Source organism: Penicillium cosmopolitanum (assembly GCF_028827165.1).
Source record: "Penicillium cosmopolitanum strain IBT 29677 chromosome Unknown utg000011l:1.0-3548175.0:1.0-3550911.0, whole genome shotgun sequence".
NCBI lineage: Eukaryota > Fungi > Ascomycota > Eurotiomycetes > Eurotiales > Aspergillaceae > Penicillium > Penicillium cosmopolitanum.
In genome coordinates, this window is record NW_026622681.1 from 473,682 (window position 1) to 499,461 (window position 25,780).

Consider the following 25,780-nt stretch of genomic DNA (forward strand, 5'->3'; position numbering starts at 1 on the left):
CATAGCCAAAGCAGACAAAACAGTGATTTAGTGTGAGGACACTCCAATCAAATTGATAAGTTTTTGTTCGAAATAGATGGTATTATTATACATGCACCGTAAATTAGCCGTGGTGCCCTGTACTGGCAAATGATTGGAACATGTACCTCGAACACTGAGAACGCCAATGTTACATTGGGATTTCAGATCAGCCCAATAAAATCATGCGGCGTGGCGTACTCGTATTTGTTTGGAGGAAGTAAGTCACGCTGAACACAAAGGGGGGTACTAGTTGGGGTGATCTCGATGCCGCTAATGCAAGTGCCTTTCTAACTAACTTCGTTTGACAAGCGTAGCGTTTAGCGTCGTCTGGATAGACCAGGATCGGGTCGTAGTATCTTCAGTTAGAATAATTAGCTTGACTCGCAAAAGTACCGGGATAATAAAGAAACTTGCGTGATCAGAACTCGCTTGGCTTACTGCGGCCCCCGCACGTTTTCAAGCAGGCTGGGTCTCATTTCATCGTTCTCAGTATCTCAAGAATCTGGCAGTTAGCATTTAAATTATGCGCAAATTCTAGACAAGAAAAGCCATTGAATTCAAGCCTAGCTATGGAGTACGAAAAAGACCACTTGAAGCTGAGATGGATGTCCGAAATTCCGCGCTGTGCTGTATGTCGCATCCTATTCCCTTGTCGCTGGCCCACGCCGACCCTTTTTTGGGAATTAACACTGACACCGAGGATTTGAATTTGACAATGACAGTTTGATTGCTTTTATCCACATGCCTTAGAGCGCGGCTGCATATATCAAGATTTCAGTTGCATATGTCTAGCGATCGCAGATCTCGCAATAGGTGCTGAGGCTTGCATCAACGCATGCCCTGTAAACCCAGATCAACGCTGTTCGTAACCTGACGTCTTCTTCTATTTATTTCTCCTATGTTACTAACCTTGATTAATTTGAAGGGGCGCCTTCTCGAATCCTTGACTTTTGCGACCTGGTTGGCGAAAAGATTCAGCTACCTGAATATATGAACCAGTTTGCTGGAAATCACCGACGAGCTGCTTTCAACCTTGATGCCAGTTACTCCGACTATAGCAGCTATTTCTCTGACTATAGCACTGCCGACTTCGACTCTGCTAGCACCGACAATTCTCAGCCAACATTGGCATCAGCGACGCCATCACCGACAGCGGCATCACCGACAGAGGCACCGGCGACACTGACTGCTTCACCAACATCGTTATCGACATCAATTACTTCCACGGCAAGTACAAATACTACTACTATGACTGGCTCTGCTTCTTCTGGTCTCTCAACTGGAGCAAAGGCCGGAATCGGAGTGGCAATTCCAGTAGCTGTCATAATTCTCGGGTTTTTTGTTTTCTGGTATTTGCGTAAAAAGGGGACCAAAGAAAGGAATTCTGCGTCTTGGACCGATGACAATAGTAATGCCCTTGAACGCAGTGTGAAAAATACAGTGGGGCCATTGCCAACTTCGCAGACCCACATTGCTGAAGCAGATAGCAACACTATTCACGAGTCTGGCGGCAAATCTGTCGTTCTATCAAAGTCCCCAAATGCCGAGACGCAAGGTCCTGCTGTTTACGAATTAAGTGGCAATTCTGCCATCAAATATCTCCCTCCCGTGAAACATTCCTCATTTGCACGAAGCGAATCAATGGACAAAGGGGTCCAACCGCTCGCCGGTGGAAGAATATCTCAAAAAGCAGACATATCAAGCAGTTCTACGACAGCTACTGAAACGAAAGAGAGCAAAAATTTGCATATTCCTTCGGGTGATTTTATCAACACAGGTATATTTTCTCAAAAGTCGCTTCAAGAGGGCTCTATGGAAATTACGCCGCGCTGGCCAACATCTTTGGAAAACGTTGATATGCCGCTATCGCAGCTTGAGGCCGAAGTCGCGCTTATTGCGGAGGAAAAGGAGCGTTTGCAGCAATTGCAGTCCCTAGCAGAAAGAGAGGCAGAGCTGAAAAGACAGATTTTGGCACGCAAGTCTGCAATGTAATAGGGAAAGTATCACGGATAGTCTAATATATCTATGTTTTACGTTGTCAACTAGTAAGTATCATTTACATTGGCTTCTTGCAATGAATTTGATCCCAACCCTCAGCAACGAGGCCGAAAGTTGATTCGCTTTGATCTAGTGAAAAATTCTACTAAATCTATAATAAGCTGATCTTGCCAAGCTCTTTTCAAATTTCCTCGGGGAGGATGATGGATTCTTGACTGGATGTAGTAGGTCTTTATCTGCAAAGGAGATGGCAGGTCAGAAGAATCTATCACCTGTAAGCAAGTGGGCCCGACCAACTATCAGCACAGTTCTCCTTTTTGCTTTTTGCTACCAAAATTATTTCTAGAACTACCGTTGAGATCGTGAGACCCGTTATAAAAGCTGGAGTGCATTATTATGAGCTCTCACTGAGCAATTTCAAGGCATTGAAATTTAGAGTAAAACGACTCGCCAGCCCAGCCTGGCTCCTATTGACAGGTTTGCTTCTAGGTTCCCAGCTCGGAGTGCTAGACTAGTGGTGAGCACAATCCATACCGAAATCGCTCATTGGTTGTCCATCTCCTCATTGCACATTCTATCCGCAATCTCATTCTCCTCCCTCGGAATCCAGAGATACTCCACGTCTCCCTCCTCTTTCAAGTTCTCATCAAGATCAGAGGCCTCCTCCAGAAGATCTCTATTTGCAACCTCTCTTCCCCTAGAGTTAATCCAGCCATTCCGGGTCCACTTGTAAATCCATTTTGTCATACAATTGACTGCATATTTTGAGTCGGAATAGATCTTGACTTGGAGATATGGACGGCCATCTAGCTCCTCGTACTTCTTCAGGGCTTGTTCCAGTGCCACGATTATGGCTGTGATTTCGGCACGCTGATTTGTTGGCGTAGGATCGGAGGGCAGCGGCCTAGTCCAGCCCCTGTAATTCCCATATTTGCTTTTGAAAACGGCAGCAGCAGCTCCAATCGCTGTTGGTTGTCCATTGCCTCGACAGCCGCCATCGGCGTAGATTTCCATAATGTAGACCATGTCTGCGGGGGCTGACGATGACGAGAAGGATGCAAATTCTCAAAGCGATGCACGGAAGGATGTGATTGGAAGGCTCGATTGCTCTTCGTATTTTGTACGTTTCTGTGCCAGATAGCTCTGTGGTATCACGGTCAGCTATGCAGAAAGTATCCCTTGACAAATGAACTCAATTACTTACAGCACTGCTTATATTCACTCCGGGGCTCTCGAATGAGATAAAGTTATCGAAACAATAGGATAAATCTGTCTTGGAGACGCAGGATACGCTAGCGACTGCTCAAATAAATGCGGGAAATCGGGTCAGCAAACTCCAGATGTCAGAGGCGGCAGTGTACAAAAGACAAGGAAATTGAGGATCGCAACTTTCTCTGCGAGAATTGAGTGAATGGTAAATTCGGCGGAGCTGAGCTTTTCCAAAGAAACAAACAGGCAAACAGGCAAACAGAGCGATCGCGCTGTATTGATCACATGATATTCTCCAACTAGCAATCACACACTGACGGAAGGATGAGAGCGAGCTCTATTTACTATCCAGTCCAAAAGGACTCTCATGTACATGATGGACACCCTTTTGAAATTCCAGGTGGTTGAGTCGAGCGAATTTAGGTATGATAACAGTAGCCCCGGCAGTTTGCTTTCGGCGCTATATGAGCTGGAAACTAACGATCTTGTGGGATGATGTTGCTGACCCTCTCCGTGAGTCCTTCAACATCCTCAATACTGTATTTTAGATGCACACGCTTATCCGACGGCGGTTGCTTCGCAGTGCATAAACCAGTGCGCCATTCCTTCGATGGGCGGATCGGCCGTCGAGCAAAGTTGCCGCCGCAGTTCGGACAGACGTTGGCTAGTTTCGTCTCCGCACAATCGGCGCAAAAGGTACACTCATAAGAGCAGATGCGCGCCTCTGTTGATGCTGGTGGTAGGTTCGTATCGCAATATTCGCAGTTTGGGCGTAGTTGCAGCACCATGGTTGCCGGTATAGGATGATGGATAGAATTCGGATGCGAGCGTTGAAGGAATAAAATCATTAGCGCGCGTTCTGAGAGTCTCTCGATCTATTTAAGTCGCAATGTAACTTGGAACCTTATATTATCCCCTGATTAATAATAGCGTGAGATATAGGCGGGGTAATCGATCCGCGGGGACTCGGGCGGGGACTCGGAGCTTTCAAGTTTAAACGTGACGGTAGGTGACAAATTGATACTTTGATATGCAGATATAATTGAAATCTTATCACAAAGAAAGTATTATTGAAGATATTCTCGCCAAACTGTCGCTGGCCACTCAAAAAGCCTTATGGGTAGTGACAAAACAATCAATCAGCATGCTTGCACGCTGACCCCATTTCAAACATTGTCCCCAGCAGCACGCTGAATCGCCGCAGTCATACCATCTGGCTGACTATAGAACGGGCTATGAGAAGCTTCAAGAGATTCCGTTCTAATTGCGTAGCCCTGTGCAGTTCCCTCAACTAGCAGTCTCTGGACGCCTATTGGAATAGCCTCGTCTTGGGTGCAGTATAAATAGGTGCTGGGGACAGTCTTCCAAGCTGCGTAAGTGCAAGGCCTATGAAAAGTTTGGTAGCTGTGAGGCCTCAGAGCTGCCACAGCTTCCGTGACTTGAGATTCATTACAATCATTGTAAAATATTTTCTCTGGTCCTGCAGGATGGACTTCCAGCCTATCGTCCGACACCATAAACCACGGGAGATCCTTCCCACCAAAGGCACTGATCAGAGAATGCCCCTCTGCTATAACGAAAGAGCAGCAAAAGAAAAGATGCGAAACGCCACCATCCAGGCCTTCCTTTCGACGCGTCTCAAGGTCGAGGCCTCTGATTGCTTCATTTGCTGGCAGGCTACCGTAGGAATGGACGACCACCAACACGTGGCTCCCATTGGCAATTTCTGCTTCGATCTGGGCTCGGATTTGCATGACGTCGGCCTCAAAATAATTGATTTCATAGTTTGGTGGATTGACTGAAGGGAGATAGACCTTTCGTGTGCGGTAGTTGACCGCTTCCAGTTGCTTAATCACTGCATCGAAACAGTCCGGGCTATGCCACGCCCCAGGTATAAACAGGACTGTGGTTGGGCGAAACATTCTTCTGCGCAAGTGAATGGTTTGTACATCGTAAGATCTGAAAAAATATCAGCATGTCTAGATCTCCATTGTGACGCGGTGGAGAGGTGTGCGGTATTTATGCACCTCGTTCGATGGTTCTAGGATGTAGCATAATCTCCGGCTCTGGTGGGATCTATATTCTACTACATTGAAGAATATCGCCAAACCAAGGCAGTTTTCAACATGCGGGAAGTGAAAATGGTAAATTTTGCACGAATGGCAATGTAGAGAACTGGATACTGATAAATCCGCCCCACTCCACCCTGCAATGCATCGAAACGCTTACCCGAAACGTCCTGGGCTTCGATCCTCCGCTCACTCTGATTCACCTGGCAGTGACTGATATCATCACCAAGTTTTCTTTTCGCCTCGAAAAGCTCACCGCACCGGCCTAGTCTACTCATCGACTGCCGCTTTCAGGATTTTCTGCGAAGAACCAACTGCAGAGCAATTTGACCCTGCTTCGTAGAGGCGGCGTTGCTTTTCTGCAAAACCTCTACTCTCCAAAGTGTGAAACGAAGGTAAAATTCACTCGGCTATGTCAACATCTGGGCTCTCCAAAAAAGGGTACCTGAGTGGGTCGCTCATTGCATGAAAGATTGATTCTAGAATTTCGTTGTGTCGAAGGGAGTGCCGAACTAGGTCCCGGTGCTGATCTTTACTTGATTGGCTAGGGCTATGGCCTCCGAGAAAGGAAACTGTTTCGATATCGATGGGTTTAGGCTTCGACGTTGTCTAACATTGCCACGGGGTTCACGAATTGCTTAATTGGGGTTGCCTATGCAAGCTTATCCCTCATATCACGGATCACTTTCCCAATCTATCATACTTTGACCCGAGGCCATGCCGATCAGGTCCATCACCACCAGCGCAAAGAATAGATTTTCCAAGGTTTCGATCAACATAGCATTCGCCCCCAATGATCAGCAACCTACAATGGGCTCAGCTTTCCCGTGGCTCTGCTCGAATACCTATATAAGAATGCTCGCCGCTGGTATTGAAATGAACAAGAGTACAATTCAAAGTTCCTCTTGATCGTTTCAATCAGAAAGCTTTTGATATTTTTCGGATAGCCATGGAGACCTCAACAACGATGAGAAAGGCAATCTGGTCTACATTTTTGTTGCATCTAGCTCCTCTGGTGCTCTCAGCCGCAGATCCAGGCTACGACTGTCGTCCAGGTCAGAAATGCTGGCCCACCGAAAGCGAATGGAGGCAATTCAACACAAGTCTCGACGGTAACCTCTTCGAAACTACGCCGATCGCGGCACCCTGCTACCCAAATTCACCACACTACGACAAGGCAGCCTGTGAAGCAGTTCAAGATTATTACGGCAACAGCACTGCCCGTGGTACACATTTTGGCCAAACATACTGGCTAAACTGGGAAACATGTCACAACTCCGGGTGCGCGTTGCTCGAGACAGACCCTTTACAGAGGCTCTACGAGACCTGCTCGATTGGAAGTCTCGCGTCCTTCTATGTTGAAGTCAAAAACCCAACGCACATTTCCACTGCACTTAAATTCGCCAAAGCCCATAACATCCGCATCAGTGTGAAGAATACCGGACATGATTACTACGGCCGATCATCACTCCCAGATACTCTATCAATTTGGACTCACAATCTCGATACAATGGACTTTCATGCCAACTTCAAAGCACATAATTGCCCATCTTCCAATGGCCAAAATGTCGGCGAGTTGGGTGCGGGAGTCATAGCAGGTGATGCATACCGTTACTTTCACACTCAAGGCATGGACATTACCGGTGGATACGAGCAGTCGGTCGGAATCGCGGGCGGCTTTGCGCAAGGCGGGGGCGTGGGTTCTTTCACAACAACGTACGGATTGATGGCGGACAATGCAGTCGAATTCGAAGTGGTGACTGCGGATGGTGAGGTGCGGATTATCAACGCCTGCAACGACCCAGAGCTGTTCTGGGCCATGCGTGGTGGAGGAGGAGGCACTTACGCGGTCCTCACCAAGTATCGCGTTCAGGTTTATCCCTCTGTACCGATCCACACATACACTTTCATTGCGAATTTCACCGGAGTAGGATACTACGAAAACGCGACTGAAAATGTTGCCCTCCGAGAAATCATGACCGCACACGCCCAAAGCCAGTTGAATTGGTCCGCGCAGTTGGTCACTGGACAGGTGGAATACTTTCCCGAGCAGTTTGCTGTCGGTCTAGTTCTTCCCTATGGGGATGATGGATCGAAACTGCGAGCGGCTACGGGGGCGTTCGCTGCGTTTTTGCGCAACAGGACGGATCTTGCGGTTGAGCAAGATAATTATACTTCGTATTTGAGCTATGCCGATTTCCTATCTGTTACCGCCGCTAGAGCCAAAGTGACGGAGCCTGCCGGAATATTCTCCCTTTTGGCGACGCGGCTTATTCCTTGGAATGTGTTTGAAGAGGATAAGAGTATCGATGATCTCGTCGATGGCGTGCTGCAAGGGATCGCGACGTCGAGGAGCTTGCTCAATCTCACCGGAACACAAATAGTCTCTGAGACACCTTTGACAAATCTCGACAATGACCAGCTATCATCTGCTCACCCTGCCTGGCGAAATGCTATTTGGCATGTTATTCACGCTGGAGAGTGGTTGGAGCCACTGGACAAAGATGAACATCTGCGCACGACGACGGGATTCTTGGGCATGTTGGAGCCCCTGAAGAAATTGAGTCCAGGTGGTGGTGCGTACCTTAACGAGGCGCACTATTTGGAGCCTCAATGGCAAGAAACCTACTTTGGTTCCTTTTATGACAGGCTATTGAAGGTTAAGAATGATTACGATCCAACTCATATCTTTGATTGCTATAAGTGTGTTGGATGGAGAGGAGATAAAGAGTGAGTCCTTCCCAAGGGTATTGTACTTGAAGAGAAATAGCGCTGATTCAGTCGATTCCAGTCCCTTCTATTCCTGTTATGACTGGTGAAATAAAGCATGGACCTGCCTTATTCAACGGTGCAGCCGGGAGTGACTTCAACAATGTTTGGTAGGGCAAATCATTGTGAGTGAAGAGAATGGGGACTTCACAGTCCATCTCGATTCCGCAAGCATTTTGAAATTGTCGGATGCGGCTCTCTCGAGATGGCCTAGCGAGTATTGGATGGGACTCGAGGAGGACTTCATCCTGTAATAACTTACCAAAATTGCCTATTGTATTTGCTTCAGATTATGGCTGCGTATATCTTGTATCTAAGGAATACTACACATACGAATGTAACAGTCTTGCTTGTGTTGTTTTAAAGCCCTTACTGGTAATAATACTCTGAATTACTTCCTCATTTCCAATGTAATCGTATAGGTATAGTCTTTGTTTCATAGCTAACTAATGAGAAGCATATGTAATGGCTTATAGTATTTTAAGTGACGATTAGAATATAAGAGGCACGATACTAGAATGGTGTTGTCTCTCAGATACCCAGTCCCCGAAACACGATGTCATTACACCGATTCAAAACATCCAAGGCCTCCTCTTTTCCATGCCAAGAATCGTTATACGCTGCACTGAGAGTCAATCTCCCTTTCCATGTATCCAGGAACACCCCAAGTCCAGTTCCTAGCTCCTCGCCAGTAACCCAAGGGTCGTCGACGCTGAAGCTACCGTAATTATGGCGAATGACCTTGTCTATCACGCCCATACTGGAAATGGACACCGAAGGAGTCTCATTTCGTGCCGGGATTGCAGGTGTGTCAGGTCCAGGATATGGGAAGATGGACATCGCCCAAAAGCTTGGAACGAGTTTGATATATTCTCTATTGCCGCGAATTTCCAGATAGTAATCGCGGATATGCTGAGCGATGGGGAGGAAGCTTTCCCCGTCGGTTGTAGTAGCTTTCGAACTCCGTAGCCCGGGGACGACAAGATCGACGGCCAAACATGGACCGGAGCCGGAGTGATAGACTGACGCGGGATGAGCCGATGTGCTGTACGGGGGCTTGCAGTGATGACGCTCGTTGACTAGGCAGTAGCTGACGTAGCGTACCATACGCTCGTTTTCTTTCCGTTCCTGAAGGTCCCTAACAGCCAGCGCAATCGCGGCATGGTATGCATGCGTGATGCTCAGTCCCAGATTGCGACATTTTTCAAGCAGCACCGCTGTTTTATTCTCAGATAAAGTTACTGCAACCCGTTGGTGCTTTCCAGGGAGAGAATTTTGACGCTGGAATGGTGGGCTTGCTATCTGAATGCCTTCTTTCAATGCGGCATTGTGTTTGAGGATTCCTTGCATTTGTTTTTCATGCTCTGCCGAGAGGGAAGCTGGTATCCCGGCTGCTACCCTGAGAGGCGGGCTGAGGCTTGACCACTCCTCGCCAAATTGAGGTAATTTGTAATTGGTTTGCTCGTATGCATCGGCGGCAATAGAGAAAAAATTGTTGAAGAGAAGCAAGGTGCCCATGCCATCAATGATGTCGTGATGCGAGCGGAGGACAAGATCAGCACGGAAAGTCTGGTCCTTTGAGGCTGGGGCTTTCACGAGGAACAGCGTCGGGAGAGCAGGGACTGGGGGATCGGAGTTACACCAGTCAAGTCCTGACATTCTTTCTGTTACAACGCAGAACGTATCTTCCAGCCATTGACGCTGGGATGCGCTATCAGTGAAGGTCTGGTAGGTCTTCTTGTACCTTTCCTGAACCGGGTCATATTGCACCCTGGAGGCGATGGTCGGGTGGTCAAACCGCAGACGAATCCAGGCATTTTTCAGCGCCTGCTCAACTCTTTTCTCCGTGTCGAGGAAGTGAGTGCCTGGCTCAACCGTAACGGAAAATGAAATGAACCCGGTCATAGCAAAGAAGACTCTTCCTGTTCCTTCATAGGCTTTTGCCAACGAGGCGTAGAATTCTTCCGCCTCGTCAATATCTCGTTCCCATCGCCCGGGCTGGGTCAGCTTCCATTCAAAGCGGCTGTCTACCGAAATAGCCATTGTTATTGGTTTCTGTCAAAGACTGTGGAAGCGAGTGTTGATTTTGTGATCAATAATTGTAGGTTTTTGAGCAAGTTGGGCGAACGGCTTTTTAAGATCACGCACCGACACACAACCGGGCAACTATAAGACAACTTGAACCTGAGCAAGGAGTGTCGGTCCGAATTTCCGCGGGTTGGTCACCATAGTTGCATAGAGTCTCTGCAGGAAGTGGGCTCACCTGCCGAATGGAGTAGAAGTCGCAGCACCCTGAAAGCTTTTCCCCGCAGGAGGATTGGCCCGAAGTTCAGCCGGCTACGCTGATACGCTACGGGGATCGCGGGGCCTTCTTTCTGGGTACATGAGATCGATGATTTTATTTTATTTTATTCTTGCTAAATTGCCTTGCATGAGATCTAAAATCTCTGTAGTTAGAGGACGCTTGATCATATGGCTCACTGAACTACTTCCGAAGTTCAAATTCTCACTCAGGCATCTTGTCACTCCAGGAACTTCTCAATTATGAAATTAACCAGAGTTTGAAGACACTCCGTCGTATATACATTCATCTGAGAGCTACTGGCCTAAGCCATATCTGTGTGCTTCAATCTATGTCCAGCATGGATCGTCTCGAGAAAACCCATCACACCACTAGCCATCGTCCATCATCGTCCATCATCGTCCAAGTCATCAATACACGCCGATGCCTACATACAGCACTTGTATTTCACATTTCAGATCGAGCTTGCGACACCTAGTTCGCGGTGCTCATAGTATTAACATCATTTAACCCCGATAGGCCTGCTTGGTAGCAATCTCCAATTTCTCAAGCTGAAACTGCTCTTCCCTACGCCGTGAGACACCCCGCTGGGACAGAGAGCCTACGGCGGCAGCGATACCCATGAGGATTTCCAGCCCCAGGGTCAAGCAAAGAAGTGCGAATCCAGCGCGAGTGTCGTGACAATCCCGCGAAAAGTCGATTGGAATAGTCTGTCCGCCAGATCCATTCTTCCACTTGCAGGTCCAGCTGTACAAGGTTTCATTCTCGGTAAAGCCAGATGGGTAGTTTGAGGAGGAGGGCGGTAGATGATGAAGATGATGCCGACAAGGGCGGCGATGAACCCGCTAATGGCCGACAGGGTTGAGTAAGAGTTGAGCAGCTTGATTCGGGAATGGGGCTGTACGCAGTGTTAGCTTTCTGTGTAGTTACTCGATATTATGATAAAGTTGCACTAGTACTTACAGAAGGAAGAAGGGCAGCGACCACATAGACCAAATTCAGAGCTGTAATCACACAGCCGCAGGCTAGCGCTGCAATGGTGGGACGCAAGTCAAAGTTCACGGGCCACAGGGGCAGATCATCACTCGACCACTTAGAAGTGTCATTGTAATGGCGTAGAGGGACCGCCTCACAGGCAACGGCAGCGATAGCCGCGATAGTAATCAAGACAGAGAGACCAAAGCGAGCCCAGTGTATCAAACGGTTGCGTTTGAGGAAGGTAGATTCCTCCATATCTGTGGAGTAAGGGTGGGAGCCCGCTGTCGAGGAATTTGAGCTCATGGCGACGATATTCGAAGGTGCAGATAGAGAGAGAACGGGGGATACCGATGTCACGGTTGGAGTATAGAAGAGATATTAACTCGATACCTTGCCGGCAAGGCTGGGAAAAGTATAATAGCAATCCCAATGTTGTTTGTAAAATGTAATAAAGAAGGGGGGACCCTAGCCGGGGGTTCAGAAAGACAGACAGAGACAGGGCAGTTGCAAAAAAAGAAAGAAAGAATGGTGGACGAGATAATCGAAATAGAAGCCCCCCTAGTTCCAGACAAAACATCAAGAGGGGACACAAGGCCGAATATGTAGGATAAATTGATCCACCCCGCGAATCGAGTCGCCGTTCGTCACGGACAGTTTTAGCGAGCGCGTTGCCATCACAATGCGTTTCTCGCGAGGGCGCGTATCCAGCGCTGGGGATAGGAGGTCCTCATCACGACATCAGCCACGGCAGATGAGTAGGATAAGATATGCGGGATCCTAATTGGTCTGATTGTAGAAGTTTAAAATTCTCAGGACCTGAAAGGTCGCACCGCAAACATGGGCTTGCAGCAGCAGTGTTTTGTGTTTTGTGTATTGAGAAGGGGTCTGGGTGAAGCATATCGTCCGGGCGTGAGCCTGCAGGCTTGGCAAGGGGGAGGGTGGGCGGTTAGCTGGGTGCTAATTTTGGAAATTGGGGAGAAGTTGCAACAGGTGACTGGCGATCATCACTCGAGGGGGTCGATGGTGGCTTCTGATTTGTGTTCCTGGAGTTCTCTTCTTTTTGAGGTTGGGGGTGGAGGAGGAACTGTGATAGGGCGAGGCTAAGCGCCGAGGATGATCTGTGACCAGTGGCGCTCGCTCGGGCTTAGAATCAGGGCAAGTGTCTGAACTTTGGTGGTGGTAAGTGGGGGATAAATATTGTCAAGCATATTTTGCCAAGTCTATTTCATAATTTTGGTCACTCGTCATTCAAGTTTTCAATTGACTGCATGTTCGTGTTTAGAGTAACTAAATGGTTCCTGAGGAGGGTCTGGCCAAGTGGATGTTTACCCGATTGCCCCGGATCATAATAGTTCGTTCTGAATAAAGATGTCTACTAGTATTTCAAGGTTTCGAGTTTAAATGGAACTTGAATGGTTTCATCTAGATACTCTCAGCGGCTGTAACAAACCAAATGTGATGTGTTGTAAACAATGGAAGTATATACTTGTAGTTATACGAGTAACTATAGTTATACTTCTCTGTGGGTTGTATACTTCACACCGCCCGGCAGAACAAGCCAAAATGGCGGGGCGAAAGACGAAGTGGCGCCCCCCCCCCCCGCGACTTTTTTCTGTTTCTCCCCCCAGATCCAATTGACTTCCATTACTCTCCTCACAATGCCCCTGTCTCACCTGCAGGGAGTTAAGATCCCGGCCTCGGCTGATTTCCATGGTATGTGCCCCCACTAAGGGACCTCTCCTAGAAAGATGCCATTGTGAACTGACTCGGACTGCTCTCGACAGTTCACCTGCGCGATGGACCGATGATGGAGTTGGTGACGCCCACCATCCGTCAGGGTGGTGTGAACACCGTCTTCGTGATGGTAAGATATCTTCTTGAATCTCAATAACACTGGGTGATTGATGTGAATTTGGTTTGATTGGACTGGATTGCCTCTAAATTATATACGACTTGTATAGCCTAACCTGGTCCCGCCCATCACGACCGTCGACCGCGCTCTGGATTACCAAAAGCGCCTCCAGGCCCTCGAACCCAATGTCAACTACCTCATGTCGTTGTACCTGCACGAGACCATAACCCCCGAGACCATCATCGAGGCCAAGAAGCGCGGTATCACCGGTGTCAAGAGCTACCCAGCCGGCGTGACCACCAACTCGAGCTCCGGCGTCGTCGACTATACTGCCTTCTACCCCGTCTTCGCGGAGATGGAGCGTCAGAACATGATCCTCAATCTGCACGGTGAGGTTCCCTCCCAGGGTGACGTGACAGTGCTATCGGCCGAGGAGCGCTTCCTCCCCAAGCTGTTCGAGCTGCACGAAAAGTTCCCCAAGCTCCGCATTATCCTGGAGCACTGCACCACTGCTGCTGCCGTCGAGGCGGTCAAGAAGTGCGGTCCTACCGTTGCCGGTTCCATTACCGCTCACCACCTTTCCATCATCATCGATTCGTGGGCCGGTGATCCATTCTGCTTCTGCAAGCCCGTCGCGAAGACCCCCGCCGATCGGGACGCCCTTCTTCGGGCCGCGGCCTCGGGCAACCCCAAGTTCTTCTTCGGTTCCGATAGCGCCCCGCACCCTGCTGCCTCCAAGCGTGGCGGTGAGAAGATTGCTGCCGGTGTCTTCACTCAGCCCTATACTACCCAGGTCGTGCTCGATTCCTTCGAGCAGGCCATTGAGAACGGTGTTCTCAAGGACGAGGATATCACCCAGGAGATTGTGGAGGGATTCATGAGCAAGTTCGGTCGCGCCTTCTATGACATTGGAGAGGAGACCAAGGAGTTCATCACTATCGAGAAGAAGGGTGAGAAGATCCGGGATATCCTCAAGTCGGATAAGATCGACGTTGTCCCCTTCCGCAAGACCCAGGACACATGGACTGTGACCTGGTCGTAGAGAATAGCCTCATTGCAGAATAGAAGAAGATATATAAAAAGAATTCGAAGTCCTTAATAAGAACCATTCTTCTATGCAGATTTGTTGTCCCGTGCCAGCATGCTCGCGACATTTTCGAGGGCATGGGCTTCGGAGATATCAATTCGGCGACCTGCGACAACAGGTCCTCCATCATCACTGATAGCCAGCTGCCCAGCTCGTTCAAGGTGCAGTCTGATTCGGCTTTCAATGTATTCCTTTCGTTCGTCGTGCATTGTCCTGGTCTCCATTGGCTTGAGAGAACCTGGCAAGGCAGCCAGCTTCGGTCGAAGCTGGGTGAGTGTCGACTGCAACGCAGGGAGTTGGGACAAAATGAAAGCGGTGTTGGTTGTAAGCGGGGCATACTTCGCCTTCGATCCAGCATCAACGCCCACGCGGAGCTGGCGTGCTGCCGGGCTGGCTGTCAGGAAAGATAGATCGAGCTGGTTGGATTCCTTGGCTGTTTCGCCGCTATCGGTCTTGGAGCCATCGACAGTGGAAACTATTGATTTCAGCTGGGAGATGACAGCGTCATTTCGCGCACATTCGTCTTGCAAGGCCCGGTTGAGTTTCTTCGTTTCGAGGAGTTTCTTGCGCTGCGCTTGGATAGTTTCGGGGTGGGAGCGTCCGGTGAGTTGTCGAAGGAGAGACCCTACAATCCAGAGTTTCAGTGTCAGTCAGACCAGGTTTCCGAGGGAATTCACCGTTCCCAACTCATTGTCGCATACCTCGTAATGTTTGAGCTTCACCCACGAGAGCAGGTCCTCGGGGACGGTGAAGATGTTTCTCAGCACGTAGATCTCAAGCTTATCAAATGCCTTGTCGACATTGGCTTCAAGAAGCGTCTCCAACTGGTGCAACCCATTCTCGATCTCAAGTTTGGCTTCCGGGTAGAGGATGTTTCCATCCTCGTCGGTCTCATGAATGACCGTCCCGTTACGGTCGTGGGCAAACCCCAGCCGCTCTGGAGGAGTGTCAATGAGACCCGATTCGAGACTGGAGATCGCCTGGTAAATCAGATTGTTGATTGAGTTGATAATATCGTCTATGAGAGACTGGAGAAACTAGTTAGTGTGCCATTTTCACTCGAAGGGGGGTGGGTCACCCTGCGCATAGATGCGCCAGTCCGCGGCGGAGGGGGGGGACCACTCACCAAGGGGGTGTAGCTGAAATGCTCAGTGAGCAAAGAGGTCGCCGCATCGTTCATTGCGGAAGAAAGAGGCCCTGACTGGCCTTTGTGAAGGTGAGTGTGAAGGTGAAGGTGAGCTTGAACGTGAACGTGAAACTGGGACACGCGCGCGCGTTGCGGAGGAAAAAGACGGCGGGGACAAACAGCCCAGACCGCCTCGGGAGTTGCGTTGCTGTTGTTGTTGCACTTCCACTTCAAAACATTCCTCTTGCACTTAGAAATACCTGCCACGACCGTGCTTCGATCTGTACCAGTGGTTGATGGTCTCGGTTTAAAACTTGCAAGGTCATCCTCTCCGCTCGTTTGTATGTTGACTCGAACCTGGCTGCCTGATGGTCGTACAAATCACCACTTGGACCGACTCGGCCACGCTACACCATACCGAGAGGAATTGGTAGCAATGGATGACAACTTGTTTAATCGGTGTAGAAATTTCAATTCTGTCCAAATTCCCAGTTTTGAAGACTACAGGTCCCAAGAATTGTGCCATGGCGACCGGCTTCAAGCTGCCCCCAGCGAGGGTATATAGTAGTAGGAGTGGATGCCACAATCCATGGGTATTGTTATTACTTTACCACTAGTACTCCTAAATACTACTACCTCCAAGACATCCCTGGATCCTGTTTGGATAGGTATTGATATTGAATTCCTCCAGAATCGGCTTCCGTAAGGATACTCCGTTTACAAATTCCAGGAATCCAAGTACTCATCCATCAATAGGTCAAGATGGTACAACCTCGCCATCGAGTCCTGGTGATAGTCTCCCAGCGAAGCGCCTACCTATCCAAAGCGCGAGAATCCCCTCATGACCTCATCTCACCGGCCCTTCGCGTCTTGATGAAAAATCAACTCACAAAAGAGCCAGTTCCCTTATCCCAAACGAGACTCCTTGCCGTCCAGAATTGGAGAACGCGATCATTCCTCGTCTTTGATATCGCCAACGCAGACTACAATGTCATGCTGGGCCATCTCCCGGAACATAACCAGCTCCCCGTTGTAGTCGCTCATTTCAGCAAGAAAAAGACGGGATATATGGCGAACTCGGTTGTTTCACGACGAGTCAATCACGATGTCGGGATGCTGCATAATGCGAATGGGTTCGAGGCTCTCCCGCCTTTCATCGAAGATCATACTTCAGGGAAACCCCCGGCATATCGGAACCCACGGGATATCACCATGCTGAAAGTCATATACATCTAGCAAGGAGCTAGGCGGACAGTAATGGAGGTCCAAAAACGAAAGTGGAAGTGGAAATGGAATTAGAAGTGATATTTCCAGAATGCTTTGTGTATGTGTGCTTTGGTATCTCAAACAAGAACCTCCCGAACGCCGTATTCCCAGTAACCCATCATCAAAAGTCCATTGTAAGTTGCGGCGCCATTTTTTCCAAGTCCTCTACCTGTATGTTTGGTTAGCATCATCAGGATACAGATAAACGCCCGACCCGTCGAGTGCAGGGAGAAATAAAACCGACCTCCAAAAACCCATCACCGGCCCCTCTGCCCCCATTATTCGTCTCGGCCCTTTCATATGCCGCACGCGCAATAGCCTCTCGCACAAAGACATCCACATATTTCGCCACGATCGAATTCGCGTCCTTGGCAACCTTCGTCTTCTCATTACTGAAATGCTGATGCAGTAATCGTGTAAGTAGCTTAGGCGGTATGGTCGGATCACTGGACGCCACGTCCTCGGTCGGATTATTCTCGATAATTTCTGCGAGTATAAAGTCCGGTTCCTGGGAGACGGAACGTTCGCGACTGTGGACAGATGATTCCGAGCCGGAGTCTGAGTCGGAGGCGACTGATTCGGGGCGGGACTGGGCGCGTTGGCGCTTTGCGGTGGATTTGGATTGAGCGGGTGTTTTGGATGAGGATGCTGTAGAGGAGGATTTTGCAGAGGGCTTGGTGGCTTTGCTGGTTTTGGTCTTGGGCTTGGGTTTGGGCTTGGACGCGGTTGTTGATGGCCCCGCGCTGGGTGCGCGACTCGGTGGTTTGAAGGGGAGTCGGCGTTTCTTCTGCGCGGGGGGGTTCGCCTGTCATTTTCTTGGATTGGGGAATCAGACAAGATCCGATTCAATCGTAGAGATGGAAATGGGAGGATGGTGAAGGCAGTGCGGAGTAGAGTGACTTGATCTCGAGCAGTCGCGGGGACGCGCGCTGTCAGGTGACCCACTCTTGGAAGTATAGTGCAAGTCAAAACAGAGCAGAGCAGTTCAGGGAAGATTTGGAGATGAAAAGCATCATTTATATAGCAATATATTGGCGTCAAATATGCCAACATTAAGGTCATCGAGATTGGTTTGTTGGTCCATTGCCCTCGTCGATCAACATAACTCTAATCACGAACCATTCCCTCATTTATAAGCTATGCATGATGTAGATTTTTTGAATTAAAAGGTAATATTATTTTATTACTACCTAGAAGGATATTTTATACACATCACTGATAACTCGATGACAGTGTTCGGCTTAGTATATCACAAAAATTTGCCATACCTCCAGGGTAGATGGCAGCATAATATTTATTCATCTAGATATCTGCATCCTATCTACTCGTATATCCCCTACGACTATAATTCCAAGCTCAATTCGCATGTCCATTAAACTGACCAGGTCCAATGGTGGCGTTGTCCAATATTGCAGATCTAGCATCCAGATTTATATCGAACCTAATGCACGGATTAGCAAAAAGTTGAATTCGATCTTCCATCGACCCAATGAATACCTAGTTCTTGCTCTCGCATTTCTGGGCAAAGTCTCAATATAACCAGGAATGGTCTTATTCCAGACAGAATCATAATTTTCCAAAGCCTTGAGCTTCTGGCACTGAGCCTCAGAGAGCTGAGAGGCACTAGCCAGCTCTTTCATATGCTTCTGGTAGATAGGGGTAGAAGCCTTGAGAGCGCAAGAGCCCCATTCGAAGAGACCTTGGGGGTCATCGCACAGAGGCTTCTCGCCCTGGGAATTGCACAGAGGCTTCTCGCCCTGGGAATTGCAGCTCTTCTTGACTGCAGCGGCAGCCTGAGTGTGAATTTGGCTGAAAAGCTGCTTTTTGCCAGCGGATATCTCCAGCTTCTCGTCCAGGTCAGAGATGATCTTGGGGAAGACGTCGTTGACGAGGTATTCGCTGTGCTCGTTGATGGTGGCACTGCATTTGCCCTTCTCGCAAACATCCTCGTGGAATTTCTTTAGTAGCCGGTTAGGCTTCAAGCAAATTGCCTGAGGGATCTCCTGGCAGGCCTGAGGGATGGAGGAAGACCAGATGGCGCAGGAGTCCCGGCGGCAGCAGAGACGGAGGCCAGCGTGGCCACGGCGATGGGAAGAGAGAACTTCATTTTGATTTGAAAGATAAAATATGAAAAATTTCGGTTGCAGAAGAAGATTTCTGTGCTGCTATGCTTTGTTGCGCTCAAAGTGTTTTGAATATTATTTGGCAGGAGTTAAATGTGAGGCCTTTATACCCTTGGCTGGTCAATATCATATGGGTTTGTTCACATCAAGCCGAGACCAAAGGATTGTCAAATCCACCCTGAATGTTTGATCAGCAAGTCGTGAAGACTCAATTATGTGCTCTTTCAGGCACCGTGGGTTTTTCGCTTGTTGGAAATTCCTCTTGGTTGTTCGGAGTTGACTCCACTCAGGGGAGCCTCAAAAATCGGTCTTTCTATAGGGTCAACCACCAGTCAGTTCTATCAGATCAGATCCCCTAGTACGGAGAGGTTTTGTCTTTAATATAGAATCCTAAAATACTATTCAACCTGTTGTTTCAGAAACATCCAAGACTGAGTTCGTCTAATTCCAATTTTGGTGATTGTCACGTTCCAGAATATTGCCCACGCCTGCTGGCTCAGATAATTCGATTGCTCGCGAAAAAAAGGATTACTTGATGGGAAAATTCATTTTCATCTTTAGTTTCTTCATTTGTGAGTTTTATTATTTCTTGAGTTGCCATAACCCTTTTCAAGCCATGTGAGAGACCAGTCATTCCTTTTAGTTCCAGATATTCAGCATAGTCTGGTTGGTCACATCACGATGACTTCATGGTTGAAATCTGAGACATTAATACTTTGAATACTTCAGGTCTGCTGAAGATTGTGTCTGAGAGAATGTTTTAACAGAAAAGGAAACTTCTTACCTGAGCGAAGAGCATGTTAAATGCATTATTCAAATCAAGTCACACACTAGTAGCTTCCGCAAAAGTATACTTAGAATTTATCGGTGAGTCTCATTTCTTTGAATTAATTATATGATCGGTAAAATCTTCAAGTTCATAATAGGGTATTTTGTAATTCCCAAGCACAAAATCACATTAAGCAATAGCCAGATAGTTAATGGATCTCTCTGGGCTGAATTTTAAGAACGTTCTGCGTTATTTCCAAGCTTCTTGCGGTGAGACTACTCGTATGCATCTATTCCGAGGACACAATCGAAGGAGAAAAGGATTCCGACCAATGTCTAGGTAAGCAACCCTTTTCAAGTTAGCTCGGAGTCTAGTCTACTGTTAATCGTGGTTCTCAAACTCGCGAGTACGGCCTCTTAAGGAAGAAAATCTTGTACATTATAATCTGTTGATAGTATCTACTCCGCAGATCACATAGAATGAGTATGGTCTAGAACCAACTGCCTAGAACAGACATTCTTAATGACATTTGCCGATGAACTTAGATCTTCTCGATGGCCTCCGGGTAGTGTAGACCTCCAGCTCGTCTGACTTCGTCAAGTATTTCCATCATCAAAAGAGTCTCATTCCAGGGCATATTTTTATTCTCGACTTCCTTGTCTCTCAGACTTCTCCCTACTTCATCCGCCGCCCAGAACATTCCACGCCCTCCCCCAGGCTCGCCAGGCGGCCCAAAGTTAATTACTTCGATATAATCTTGCTCTGTACCCTTTGCCCCGCTCATCTGGGGTCTTGATTTGGCATTGACCCGCAGCTGAGGGATAATCCTGATTGTCTGCGGGCGCGAAGCCGGTCCACCCAACACCTGCAACTCCGCTTTCGAGCCTAAGATCCGAACACACGGAACAGAATCTTGGCACTTGTTAGGATCCCAATCTTTTCGGAAAGATGTCGTCGCAATGCCGTGGGCTTTATGTTTCCCATGTGGCGGGGACGCAAGCTCCATAATGACAGTGCTAGTTTCGTCGACACCGGCAGCCGAATAGAGAGACATCAAGCTCTGAACCTTGGGTTTCTGGCGAACTTCGCTCGGCAATGTATGATAAAGACATTGCAAAGCCCAAGTAAGGCTATAAATTCCAATATTAAGAAGACAACCACCGCCAAGGTCCGGGTTGATGGATCGGTGACCCTCCGGCCAGGACTCGGGATTTTCTCCGTAGGAGAGATCAGCATAGACCCTGATGATATCCCCAAGCTTATTCGACTTGATGTATTTCCGAACTTCAGTACTGATGGGTAAGAAGGGAAGCCAGTTATTCTCCATAACGAAAAGGTTTTCTTGTTTGGCCCTGTCGAGGATCTTGCGGGCCTGGGTAGCATTGATAGTCAAGACTTTTTCGCACAAAATCGACTTTTTGTGTTCCAAAGCCTGTAGGCAATTCTCGTAATGACTCGAGTGAGGCGTAGAAATATACACGACCTCAATATCGTCTCGTAAAAGAAGGGACTCGAAGCTCCCGTGAGCGATACACTCCTCCTTCTGGGCTGGACGGACGAAGTCATCGATGAACTTGGCCGCGGTTTCTTCCCGAGTTGACGATGCCACACCGACCACCCTGTGAACAATATCGGTTGTACCACGTAAACGAGGATCGATGAGCAAGTCAGTCACGAACCTACTCAGCCATCCAGCCCGTGGCTAGTAGCAGTTAGACAAAGGCCGTATCATATTTAGAGGAAAAGACGGAAACACGAAGACTTGCCTATGACACCCCATCTCACTTCCCATGGCTCCTGCATGATGCCCCCAGTGTCTCTTAGTACAATCTCCAAGTTAGATCCTAGGTTTGCAAGGCGGCATACTCGAAGACAGAAAACGGGCAGCATTACCAGGGCGTTACTAAGCCCAGGCGATCTAGCCTTGGTAGAATTGATACGCGATCTCCCGTGTCAAATTTCATGGCCTCAAGTTCACTTCGGCTGAAGAAATGACCGTAGACGGATAAATTACCCTGCATGCTATTGTGCGCATTTGTGAAGTTGGCAGGGGACCCATAATTTAGGACAATATGGCGGCCATGGCTTTTCTTTGCTGATTTATCTAGACGAACCTAAGTGCGCATCATTCTCCATCTCTAATTTAACAGGTCAAGAATGAGCACCTGAAGAATCCGTGATATTTCATTGTATTGTTGGGTATCAACCGCTTTCAACGGCGAGTAAATTAATTGACCCGAGCGACCCAGCAAAATCTGCAGGCATTTCAGGGGGTATGGGGGGTACAACAAAAGTGTCCGAAGAATGAATGATCGGCCAAATGAGGCGAAAAACTTAGAATCCTTCCAGGATTCGATGAAAAAACCCTTTATTGAACAGTCCGATCATTCTCCCTCCGGGTAGATTACAGTCATACTCAGTCCCAAGTCGTCGATAAGCTCCCTCGTGTCGTTCCAAGGTACCGCAAAAAGGCCCGAATTGAATCGGCAAGAAAACAGTGCACCCGGTGGAGGCTGACCGTCTCCCATTTCCTCATTTGGCTGCTTGAGCATGACAAGCTGCATATCCAGATCTTCCAGGGCAGCGTAGGTACTGTTCAGAATTTGGTCGGGAGAGTCAACGCGGCTTCCGAACCCGCTGGACGTGAAAAGACAGATAATCCAGTGCTTCTTTTTGCCATTATTGTAATCTTCCGGCTGTGGAGGAATGACTAGTGCGGTGCCCAGAGGTAGACGAACGGAGAGAGTTTCCTCGTCTTCGCTTTGCAGATCCACGATGTCATGGTGAACACTTTGCTCTTGGTATTCTTCGCAGTGCTCTTTGTAGCATTGGTATGCAGTTGGATACTACATACCCGTCGAGGTTAGCGGATTGGCCCTCGGGAGATGCGCACGGCGTATTTGAAGCCAGCACTCGGGGGAGAGCAGAGCAGAACAGAACAGAACAGAACAGACCCACCTTCTGCTTGAAGACTTTGGCGATTCCAGCTCCCCATGAGCCCTGAATATTGCATGCATCTAATAAATGGTTTAGCCAGGGAGTAATTAAGGGTCGGAAGGCGAACTTACGGATCAAGCACGATCCTTCTGGCGCATCGAAGAGATCGCCGCACACCTCCTTCACTCTGCTCCCCTCTGCCATCGAGTCATCCGAATGTGTACTCATTATGAATCTAATTGTGAGACGAGATCGTAAGCGGATATGGAGACACGGTATTGAAATTGCGTAGGCGCGAGGCGAAGATGAAAACGCGAGTTGAGCAGTGGAGCCGGTGTGGGGCGCGGGGCATCGCGAAGAGTTTACCAGGCGCGGGTCGGGTTGATTCTGGTGGTTCTGGTGGTCTATAGGGATAGAGTTCTCAAATGTGCCATGGAAGACCTAAAATCTGTATTTGGAATAATAATTTGTCTCCCATCTCGCTAGTTCAATGGTTCGTGATTCCAACGTGACCAACATGATTGGATTTCAAACAAGAACAAAAAAAAGAACAAGAAGAAAACACCTGGATTGTACTTCTACTGTTCGTCTTCGAACCGAAGAACTCTATCATCTTTTTTGGGTTTCGCAGTCTCCTTCTTTTCCACCTTGTCAAAATCCTGTTGCTCCTCTTTCTCTTTCGAAGCACGTCCCAGACCACGGCGCATGAAATTCGATACGGACTTCTTCACCCCAAGTTGACGTCGTCGCTCGACGACAGCTATATCATCATCAACGGGCGCACTGTGAGGGGTTTGGGCAACGGTCGGAGATTTGAGAGAGCTAGCGAGGGGGGGAAAGAGGGCCGCTAGTCCCCCCACTACTCGATTTGAAGTGTCGTCGCGAAATCGATTGGCCAAGTGTTTTCATAAAGCCAGGGTTGTCTTCCTGCTCCACCTTGGATAGCTCACTTCCGATAATTGCTCCGTTCATCGCCAAGTTATCTTGGGGCACCGGGATGAAAAGAATCACTCCGAGCTCGGGAACAATGCCAAGTAACTCTTGCAACTCCTCGGTAAGCATGGTTGTGCTGCGCATATTGATGGTGGGCGCGATGACGGAAGGCAGGGCATATATCTTGAGCTTGTAAGCCGGAAGAGAAATGTTGCCAAATGACAGTGGGGCTTCTAGGTGGACTGTCAGGCAGATTGCGGCCTCTGGGCGCTGGTAGATCAGAGCGAGGTGTCGAGAAAGATCTATCATCAAAACTCCAGGGTGAGAGACCTAAATGAATTCGAATGGATGAGTGCATGTTGCATCAAGCCGGAACAAAGCCAGGGATTACCTTAGCACTGGTTGTGAGCTCAGCGACCACAACCGAGTCCTGGATGATGCGCTCCCTGGGTGAGTTATGCGAGCCGCGGCTGGAGAACGCTTCCTCATAGTAGGTCGACTTGGTTTCGGGTTTTTTGGGCATGGACACCTCCTCAATACTCTTCTCCAGAATGTGGGCGTTCTTGCTTGGTCCATACCGAATGTTAGGGGCGAGATTCTCATTCGAGAACAGAGTCGGGGCCCTAGCAGGTCTCTCAGGCTTGATTTCCAGATCCGGAGATGAAGTCCGGGAGAATACTGAAGTACGGCCATCTTCCTCGCAAGGGATATCTGTGGTGAGGCGTGGCAATGATCGCTTTGTCGATGGCCTTGCCGATGGCTTTGTCGACTTGGGTATCTCGGGTGGTTCCATGGTGGTTCTCGATCGGGAGGTGGTACAGAATATAAAGGGGAATAAAACAGATGAAGGAGATGAAAGATGGAAAGATGAAGGAACAAAGAAATTGAAGAGAAAAGAAACTTGAAGATTGGAAGTTGACGTTGACATAAACATTGGCGGAACTGGCAGGAAAGTTGAGGTAAAAGTGGTGGAGGGAAGGTGCGATGGAAGCTTGCCCTAATTTGTTGACCTCGACATAACATCAACACATCTATACAGCATACAACAACAACATCGATATCTCACCACATTCATTCTTTTTAAACTTGAACTACACACATATAATATCAACTCCATGCAGATTCGCTTCACTGCAAAAATGCCAACTCGCTAAACGCTGAATTGCCGCTGTTGAAGATCTTATCGATGCGCCGCCTTCTATCCCACACAATGTCACCATTCGCATGTCGAATGTAGAGTACACGATGTTGCGGGATAAATTCCTCATCAGTCGATTCTTTCTTCCAGCTATCCATGGTCACCTCAAGTTGGCCCTCAAACCGATCGACAAACCCGATGATATAGTCATTGCGATCAAAGTTGGAGTCCCACGTTATCCGGTTGATGATATCTGTGTTTTGGATCAGTATTGTGATCCATTGATCCCTGTAGTATGTAGATGGAACCAAATAGTAATAGGGATGGCTCTATGTTCTTTGGTCCATCACTGCTGGAGAGAGCTTACCTCCTGCTGGTCGCAATCGATTTTCGCCAGATCGGGGCTCTGGGGATGGAGTCCGTTGTCGTTCGGATTTCGTCGGTCGAGGAGGACTGGTGGACACTGATCGGAATTGATTGGCATTTTCACTGGGTTTCTCAACTCCCGTCGTGGGTGGAGACTCGGTGGATTCAATTAACGACATGGTTCTTGAGAATGGCAAAGCAAACGAGTATCAATATCTGGTCTACCATTGTGAATCCGAGCCTGGCAGTTCTTATAGCACCCGAATATATCATTTGAGCTAATGACTGTCCATCGCAAATTACGGAATAGTATTCAGCGTCTCGCGAGAATTTCTCTCGATCCTTTGCGATGACTCCTCGATGACTCAACTTCGCGACAGCCTTGGAGGCGCAGCTCTATGAGTCACCCGGAAAATGATGCCAAATGATACCACGCTAACAAACAAAGAAAAAACAATCAACCCCATATTTTATATGGGCGTTTTGAGCAAAAATTGAGAAAGGAAGGAAAATATACCTCCAAAAAAGAAATTCTGCTCCAGATGAAACATGATAGACTCCGATAGGGGGAATCGAACCCCCGGCTGCCGTGTGAGAGACGGCGATGTTAGCCACTACACCATATCGGATAGAAAGAGATGCAATAGGAGCTCCGATAGGGGGAATCGAACCCCCGGCTGCCGTGTGAGAGACGGCGATGTTAGCCACTACACCATATCGGATTACTTGTTGAGGATTGCTCCACCCTTTGGCTACATGAATCTAGCCTAGCGTAGTGAGTCGATTTGCGCTCCCTGTGCGTGGTAGTATATAAGTCTCGATCTCTGCCCCTAACAC

General features: G+C 48.5%; 14 protein-coding genes across 14 annotated transcripts; 4 read left to right on the top strand and 10 right to left on the bottom strand.

Moving 5' to 3' along the window:
- Positions 1-1,011: 1,011 nt before the first annotated feature.
- On the top strand, positions 1,012-2,013 carry N7509_011636 (uncharacterized protein; the record flags this gene model as incomplete). Its single annotated transcript, XM_056636273.1, has 1 exon — positions 1,012-2,013. One exon carries the CDS (start codon positions 1,012-1,014, stop codon positions 2,011-2,013), a length of 1,002 nt encoding a protein of 333 aa, XP_056482303.1.
- Positions 2,014-2,562: 549 nt separating this feature from the next.
- N7509_011637 (ribonuclease H-like domain-containing protein) lies at positions 2,563-3,045 on the bottom strand (the record flags this gene model as incomplete). Its single annotated transcript, XM_056636274.1, has 1 exon — positions 2,563-3,045. The coding sequence occupies one exon, from the start codon at positions 3,043-3,045 to the stop codon at positions 2,563-2,565; it is 483 nt and encodes a 160-aa protein (XP_056482304.1).
- A 659-nt stretch (positions 3,046-3,704) lies between these two features.
- Positions 3,705-4,016, bottom strand: N7509_011638 (DUF1272 domain-containing protein; the record flags this gene model as incomplete). The annotated part of the gene is made up of 1 exon (XM_056636275.1): positions 3,705-4,016. One exon carries the CDS (start codon positions 4,014-4,016, stop codon positions 3,705-3,707), a length of 312 nt encoding a protein of 103 aa, XP_056482305.1.
- Positions 4,017-4,394: 378 nt separating this feature from the next.
- N7509_011639 (alpha/beta hydrolase) lies at positions 4,395-5,150 on the bottom strand (the record flags this gene model as incomplete). The annotated part of the gene is made up of 1 exon (XM_056636276.1): positions 4,395-5,150. One exon carries the CDS (start codon positions 5,148-5,150, stop codon positions 4,395-4,397), a length of 756 nt encoding a protein of 251 aa, XP_056482306.1.
- Positions 5,151-6,264: 1,114 nt separating this feature from the next.
- On the top strand, positions 6,265-8,031 carry N7509_011640 (FAD-binding oxidoreductase; the record flags this gene model as incomplete). The annotated part of the gene is made up of 1 exon (XM_056636277.1): positions 6,265-8,031. The coding sequence occupies one exon, from the start codon at positions 6,265-6,267 to the stop codon at positions 8,029-8,031; it is 1,767 nt and encodes a 588-aa protein (XP_056482307.1).
- Positions 8,032-8,597: 566 nt separating this feature from the next.
- N7509_011641 (uncharacterized protein) lies at positions 8,598-10,109 on the bottom strand (the record flags this gene model as incomplete). The annotated part of the gene is made up of 1 exon (XM_056636278.1): positions 8,598-10,109. The coding sequence occupies one exon, from the start codon at positions 10,107-10,109 to the stop codon at positions 8,598-8,600; it is 1,512 nt and encodes a 503-aa protein (XP_056482308.1).
- Positions 10,110-10,874: 765 nt separating this feature from the next.
- N7509_011642 (uncharacterized protein) lies at positions 10,875-11,649 on the bottom strand (the record flags this gene model as incomplete). The annotated part of the gene is made up of 2 exons (XM_056636279.1): positions 10,875-11,213; positions 11,332-11,649. 2 exons carry the CDS (start codon positions 11,647-11,649, stop codon positions 10,875-10,877), a joined length of 657 nt encoding a protein of 218 aa, XP_056482309.1.
- Positions 11,650-13,004: 1,355 nt separating this feature from the next.
- N7509_011643 (dihydroorotase) lies at positions 13,005-14,240 on the top strand (the record flags this gene model as incomplete). Its single annotated transcript, XM_056636280.1, has 3 exons — positions 13,005-13,059; positions 13,131-13,210; positions 13,308-14,240. 3 exons carry the CDS (start codon positions 13,005-13,007, stop codon positions 14,238-14,240), a joined length of 1,068 nt encoding a protein of 355 aa, XP_056482310.1.
- Positions 14,241-14,311: 71 nt separating this feature from the next.
- N7509_011644 (MIND complex subunit MTW1) lies at positions 14,312-15,465 on the bottom strand (the record flags this gene model as incomplete). The annotated part of the gene is made up of 3 exons (XM_056636281.1): positions 14,312-14,854; positions 14,942-15,313; positions 15,412-15,465. The coding sequence occupies 3 exons, from the start codon at positions 15,463-15,465 to the stop codon at positions 14,312-14,314; spliced, it is 969 nt and encodes a 322-aa protein (XP_056482311.1).
- Positions 15,466-16,173: 708 nt separating this feature from the next.
- Positions 16,174-16,647, top strand: N7509_011645 (uncharacterized protein; the record flags this gene model as incomplete). Its single annotated transcript, XM_056636282.1, has 1 exon — positions 16,174-16,647. The coding sequence occupies one exon, from the start codon at positions 16,174-16,176 to the stop codon at positions 16,645-16,647; it is 474 nt and encodes a 157-aa protein (XP_056482312.1).
- A 151-nt stretch (positions 16,648-16,798) lies between these two features.
- N7509_011646 (CENP-X/MHF2 family protein) lies at positions 16,799-18,784 on the bottom strand (the record flags this gene model as incomplete). Its single annotated transcript, XM_056636283.1, has 5 exons — positions 16,799-16,846; positions 16,922-17,325; positions 18,060-18,118; positions 18,175-18,635; positions 18,761-18,784. The coding sequence occupies 5 exons, from the start codon at positions 18,782-18,784 to the stop codon at positions 16,799-16,801; spliced, it is 996 nt and encodes a 331-aa protein (XP_056482313.1).
- A 1,326-nt stretch (positions 18,785-20,110) lies between these two features.
- N7509_011647 (uncharacterized protein) lies at positions 20,111-22,734 on the bottom strand (the record flags this gene model as incomplete). The annotated part of the gene is made up of 4 exons (XM_056636284.1): positions 20,111-21,271; positions 21,978-22,415; positions 22,528-22,586; positions 22,638-22,734. The coding sequence occupies 4 exons, from the start codon at positions 22,732-22,734 to the stop codon at positions 20,111-20,113; spliced, it is 1,755 nt and encodes a 584-aa protein (XP_056482314.1).
- Positions 22,735-23,084: 350 nt separating this feature from the next.
- Positions 23,085-24,232, bottom strand: N7509_011648 (MIF domain protein; the record flags this gene model as incomplete). The annotated part of the gene is made up of 3 exons (XM_056636285.1): positions 23,085-23,266; positions 23,370-23,769; positions 23,831-24,232. 3 exons carry the CDS (start codon positions 24,230-24,232, stop codon positions 23,085-23,087), a joined length of 984 nt encoding a protein of 327 aa, XP_056482315.1.
- A 335-nt stretch (positions 24,233-24,567) lies between these two features.
- On the bottom strand, positions 24,568-25,122 carry N7509_011649 (DUF504 domain-containing protein; the record flags this gene model as incomplete). The annotated part of the gene is made up of 2 exons (XM_056636286.1): positions 24,568-24,830; positions 24,945-25,122. 2 exons carry the CDS (start codon positions 25,120-25,122, stop codon positions 24,568-24,570), a joined length of 441 nt encoding a protein of 146 aa, XP_056482316.1.
- Positions 25,123-25,780: the final 658 nt, after the last annotated feature.